This window comes from Leuciscus leuciscus (assembly GCF_965113295.1).
Source record: "Leuciscus leuciscus genome assembly, chromosome: 5".
Lineage (NCBI taxonomy): Eukaryota > Metazoa > Chordata > Actinopteri > Cypriniformes > Leuciscidae > Leuciscus > Leuciscus leuciscus.
The window spans coordinates 25,718,101-25,724,100 of NC_138729.1; the positions used below are offsets into that span (position 1 = coordinate 25,718,101).

General features: G+C 38.2%; 1 protein-coding gene across 2 annotated transcripts in view; it reads right to left on the reverse strand.

Moving 5' to 3' along the window:
- arid3c (AT rich interactive domain 3C (BRIGHT-like)) overlaps positions 1 to 5,027 on the reverse strand; it is an 88,710-nt gene extending 83,683 nt beyond the window's left edge. Inside the window, exons 1-2 of one of the 2 annotated variants that reach the window (XM_082168763.1) lie at positions 4,628 to 5,027; positions 2,635 to 3,267 (exon numbers count right to left, since the gene is read on the reverse strand). In XM_082168763.1, the coding sequence (XP_082024889.1) occupies positions 2,635 to 3,267; positions 4,628 to 4,666 (672 nt within the window). In that variant the 5' untranslated portion in view covers positions 4,667 to 5,027. The remainder of the gene's footprint in view (positions 1 to 2,634; positions 3,268 to 4,627) is intronic. The other variant, XM_082168764.1, reaches the window with a different exon arrangement.
- Positions 5,028 to 6,000: the final 973 nt, after the last annotated feature.

The following is a 6,000-nucleotide window of genomic DNA, read 5'->3' on the forward strand; positions in this document are numbered from 1 at the left end:
TGGTCCTGTAAAATCCTTGTTATGGGAAAAAGCCATTATGTGAGTTTTTTTCATGTTTGCAAAACATGGCAGAGAGAGACGGGGGGTAGGGTGAGGGGGGGATCAAACATACGCCCCGAAACCAAAGTGGAGGTCGGACTGAGTAATCAAAAGAGTGATATTTGCTGAGGGGAAAAAGTACACTCTGTACCTTTAGTGAGCATTTGATATGTGCTTCAAATAGGTTGAGATATAGAGCCTGCTGATAAAGCATATTTACTCTGATGTGGAGCCAGTTTGATAAACCATACACTATCGTTCGGAAGTCTGATGTCAGTGTGGTTTTTCAAATAAATGAATACTTTTATTCAGCGAGGATGCATTAAATTGATCAAAAGTGACAGTAAAGATTTTTAGAATATTATAAAAGATTTCAAGTAAAAAAAAAATCAGTTTCAGAAAACACAGTGCTGCAGAAAGCAATAACATTTGTGCAAAGCAAAGAAAACTTGTGCAAACAAACACTAAGTAAATAAAAGTAAAAGCAATAAATATTTAAGCGTACAACAGAATGTGATTCTCTTTGTGGACACACACACATGTTTGTCTGGCTAGACTGTGGTGAAGTATGCAGTTTGTTCCTATTTCGTAATGGCTTGGCTTCGAGCCGACCCATACGCAGCCTGAGAGGGATATCCCAGCGTTATTGGGAGGGAGCCAGGTTGGAATGCCACCAGGTCTAGTTTCCTGCATTCCTGCCAAAACTCTACGCAACTACTTGCTTTTTTTCCCCTCTCCCCTCACTGTTTTTTGACAATAAACGGCCATATGGCAACCGGTCTAACTTAGTCTCTTCCGATCCTTCCCTGTCTGGCTCTCTTTTCCTATCTATTCTGTTTTCCTTTGTTGAATGACTCATCAGTGCAAATAGAATTGCTTCACACATCCATCTTACGCTTAACTGAAAGAGAAATTAATTTATGACAAAGTGCAAACAATGTTACGCATATATAGCTTTTTTAAGACCTTATATTTAGTTTTCATAATTGAGTTATTTCGATCTTTGGGTTTAGTTTTAATAAAGAAATATTGTACAGAACAATTTGAGCTGACTTTGAAAGTTCTTTCAAAGCTAAGTATGGTCTATATTTAGCGTTTTAAATACTTTCGTAAATACAGACACCAGGAATTTGGTCACACAAGTTTAATGATTCAGTCTATTTTTACATTCCTCAAAACAGCCAGTCTTATTTCAAGGCGGCCTTCATAGCATTTAGAAATTTTTTTAAAGTGTTGAAAACAGGCAGTACACTGGCTCCAGTCAGTCTGCCAAATGCCATCGGCATCCTTTCATTGTTTCTGCATTTCACTTGATTTGTCCAAATAGCGATTACAAAATGCATGTCCTAGACTTCTGCAAAACAACATTAAATGTTATGTAACACTGTCCTCAGTAGATTTTTTTTTTTTTAAGAAAAGATTGTGGTTGGTCGGTATTAATCTTACATGATAAATTAAATTAATATAATATAAATTAATATAAATTAAAACCAAACTATCTATTTACATGATGACAACTGCAGTTTAAATTTCTTCTGTTGAATTAGTTTGAGATACTTTTGATGCACAATTTTCCTAAATTTCATCAATGTCAATCAAAGCAGATGTCTTTATTCAAACTGCATTGTATCCCTAACGTTAAGCCAGTGCTTACACTAATGCAGACACTAATGTGCATGTCTCATTTGGCCAGGTCTCTGAATGATCTATCATAAATAAAGAATGACAAGTCCATCCAGGCTCGTTCCGTATAGATCTGTGTTTGCTTAAGAGCCTCACTCTCAGTGTATCACTCTAAATTATCCCCTGAGAATACAGTGGAACTAAACTGCTGCAGCATAACTCAGAAACATTCTCACTCGCACATAAATAATCCTGAATTTACAGTTGTTCTAGTTGACTTTGAATAACTAAAACATCCAGTTGCAATACAAAAATCTGTTTTAAAACAGTCAAAACCAATTGAAGCCACACTAGGATTTTGTACTCACACACATCAACAGCAAAGACTCTAATAAAAACACATCTGTTCTTTATGTACTCTGCAAAAACACTTTTAGACCTAAATTAAGAAAAATGTTGATTATTTAAATAATTTAAGCAAGTATTTAGGCAATTAATCTTTCTAAATCCAAAGTAGTCCAAAAAGTGTAATGTACCTATTACTGCAGTAAGTTTGATTTTACTTAAAAATGTAATGCAGTGATTAAACTTCATAAGTGGGGAAAATGTACAGTGCAGGCTGTTTGTCTATGGTAATGATGAAACTGGACACTAAAGCAGCAATTAAACATGATATTCTCAATATATAATGTCAATGCATGAATCAAGAGTCTGTACTGTATAGTTTACATTAAGATCAAGCATTCAAGTTCTAGCACTGCCATGTCGTTTCCTCTGGAAAATTCTTTTTTTTATTTTTTTATAATGACGACTAGCTGTTTAGTTATGAAAGATACTTCAGCAAGTAGTTTCACACAGGAGTCCTGAACCCAATCTCACTTCATGCTTTTAAACTTTCTACATTAGTAATCACCATACGGTTCACCAGAGTGCACATTCAACGGTTATTAAAGTGCATTTCTAGAATCATACCTGTTTGAACTGTTCCTCATAAGTCCATTCGTGGTGCTGCGATTGTGATTGTGGTGCCAAACCACTCGGTGATTCAGCCTGTCCTGGACCTGGATAGGGAGGCTGGATTCTGGATAGATGTATCGGGGTACTTTTTGGAGACTGCCCCGCACCGGGATAAACAGCATGGCGCGGTGGGTAGTGAGCTAGGGGTCCTTCCAAATCTTCATCCCCTCCACCCTCGTTCAAACTGTCATCTTCATCCAAGTCGCGCTCTTCATCATCCATGCCGCGGTCCATGTCTAGGTCAGCATCATCATCATCATCATCGATGTCGGAGTCGGCTGTGCGCTCATTTGGGTGGCCGGAGCTCGAGTTCGGAGCTCCCGCAGCGAACGCTCCCCTGACAGCTGCTTGATAGTGGCGGAAAGCCAGAGCTTGTTGATGAATCTGCGACTCCACCATAGACCTGATGTCTTTATCTTTTTCGGCTTGGCGGATCTTCTCCTCCAGGGCGAGTCGAGCCGCCTGCTGTCGCTGCAGGTTCTCCATGACCGCCTCCAGCTTCATCCCGCCGCCGCCGCTCGACTGACTGTGGGCGCTGGAGGAGCTGACCAGCAGAGGAAGAGTGCTCGCCGACGAGAAAGCGGCTTGCTGTCGGCAACACAATACAAATGTTAAAATTTAGCTGGAAGCGTGGTGCGAATTATGGGGGTTTAGTGGAGTCAGACCCCCGTTAATTAAGACTTCAGCCCCCTGCAAAAAGATGCCAAAATATTTTGTTGGGGATGGGGGAGGGGGAGTAATAGGCTACATATTTTTCTTACAAGTAGGCAAGTTGGCGTTTTTAGTAAGTATAAAAGTTACATTTTAAGTTAGTTGGAGCACGTATTTTCACCTATCATCAAAAAAGACGGTAACGAACAGAAGGTAGCCTAATAACTGGCTAGTTCACACACTGTCAATCAGTTTCAGGCGGTAGGCTACAATAAAACGTAAAAAACATTTTGTATAATTTTATTGTAGTTTTTCATATCAGAACTATAGTTACAAAAACTAGAATCTACAAAAACTAGTTTTTACTTTATTTACCTAAAGCATTTTAGGTTGTTTAGCTAGTGATAAACCAGTGGCGCCAAATTACAATGTGCCCAGACAGATTGATCACGAAAATTACATTTCATAGTTTTAGCAGACGTTCTTTAAAATGTATATAGAAAATATATGTCAAAATGTATTTAAAAGTATGTCGAAACTTTAGTTGAAAGTCATTTCCATAGGCTACTGGTTGAAATAGTTATTTTACTAAACAGCTGTCTACTAGTAGGCTAGCCTAAAAAAGGAAAAACACTGTAGGCCTATTTTTTATATAGAAAAATACATGACTGATGCACATTGTAAAAATCTTCTCATCAATGTCCTAACTTTGTTTCCATCCATTTAACTTGTCCCGTAATTTGTTATTTTTACTAGTTTTTCTTCATTAGCAATTAAAGTAGGCTAGTTGAAAAACTGAACTCATCACTGCAGGTAACTTAGGCACCGCTTTAACTTAATTTATGCAGCAATTCAACTTTTCAATTTAGTGGACTCATTTTTATGTTCGGATGACATTACCGATCAAACCAGTGCAGCAGTTCAGGATAAAATAACTTTGCATGTAACTTACTGGGTTAGGCAAGAATCGTGGTTTCCTATGGAAATTATTCCACTAACAAGATCAACTACATAAACCTGACGGTCAGCATCAATGAAGCAATGTCACATTTCTGATGCGATGTGCAAAAAACGACCTCGAACCATTCAATGACAGAAATATGACAATGTATAGCCTATTGCTATTGACGGTACAGTATAGCTATAGGTCGAAGGGCTGTGTAATGTAACGTAATGATTGCATGCGGTAATCTATAAACAGTTTATAAGTGCACTAAAGATCGAAATACAATATTTAAATTAATGTACCGAGTAAACAACTCTATATTGTACCCGAGGAGCAAAAGCGCGTGCTTACCAGTGCAGATTTAGTTGCTATGCTTGTGTTGTCAACCATGCTTCTCCCGTCAAATGCGACGAATTTGCTCAAAAGTGACCTTTTTCCCCCAAACAAAGTCAGAAGTGGTTGTATTCCCGTCTCAACATCTAGATCTGTGTCGTGAAAGCAAAGAAATAGCTCTTTATGAAAGCGGTTTCGCGACGCGCTCGCGGTCTCTGAGCGATTTGGCAACAAGTGGCTGTAACTGTAGCGAGAATGACCTCTGAGAACTAGAGATCATCAGATCAGTCCCTCTGCCTCCATCTGCTCTCTACACGTCAATAGACATGGATATAAGGCAATCAGGGCAGGGTCTGCACTCAGCCAACAGAAATACAGCTGAGCGGCTTCCTGCGCGCGCTTCTCTTCAAATACTACACTTTCAACTTCATTTGAAAATAACTGAACGCTTTAACAGTTCATATTTAACACGAATGCTCCGACTGAGAGCTGAAAGTGTAGAATAAGTAGAAAGAGCTATTCAAAGATGGTTTTAGCTTTGAAAAGCAAATGATTAAGTAGGCTATAGCAATAATTATAGTATGATCTCACTCGCAAGATGTTCTTCAAAACATATGCGCGCATACATTTCTACATACTATTTATGTGTTTCTGAACAAGAGTAGCGAGAGACTGTTGGAAATTGGTCAAGTAGGCTACTTTACGTTTGTTGAAAATGTTTATTTGTATGATATATAGCTGCCTATATTAAACGTATTTTGCACACACATATGCTACATCTATTATTAACAAGGCAATGAAATAAGTGGTCACTGAAAATACTAAAATCCCAGATTTGATTTTAAGATGTGCAATTTAGGCAGTGAATTAAATGCAACTGTTTTATCATTAATGTAAAATGCAGCCAATGTTCATTCATCATACAGAATAAAAGTCCATCTGTTGCATTACACTAGCATCTAGACAGACTTAAATAGTGCTGATAAATATCGAGTGTTATAGTCTTCTGTAAATACACCCTTCTGACTGCAGAACATGTAATTGCCATTTGCCCTGCAATTATCCAAGATTTGTAATTATATGAACCGATAAACAGACTTACAATTGAATTCCATATAATTTCAGAAAAGTAGTCCTACATTAGTCATTACCACAGTTTTTAGGGTTTTAAACAATTTTGTGGTAATGAAACCAAAGCCTTTGCAGCATCCTCTGAATCATGGCTGTGAGAGAGAGAGAGAGAGAGAGAGAGAGAGAGAGAGAGAGAGAGAGAGAGAGATAAACAATGTTTGACTGTCATACATTTGATGTCTGAATAAGTCCAGATAGCGCTGAACAGCAGGTAATTTCTCCCATGACCCCACTGCTCTCTGATTATGATGAAATATCCC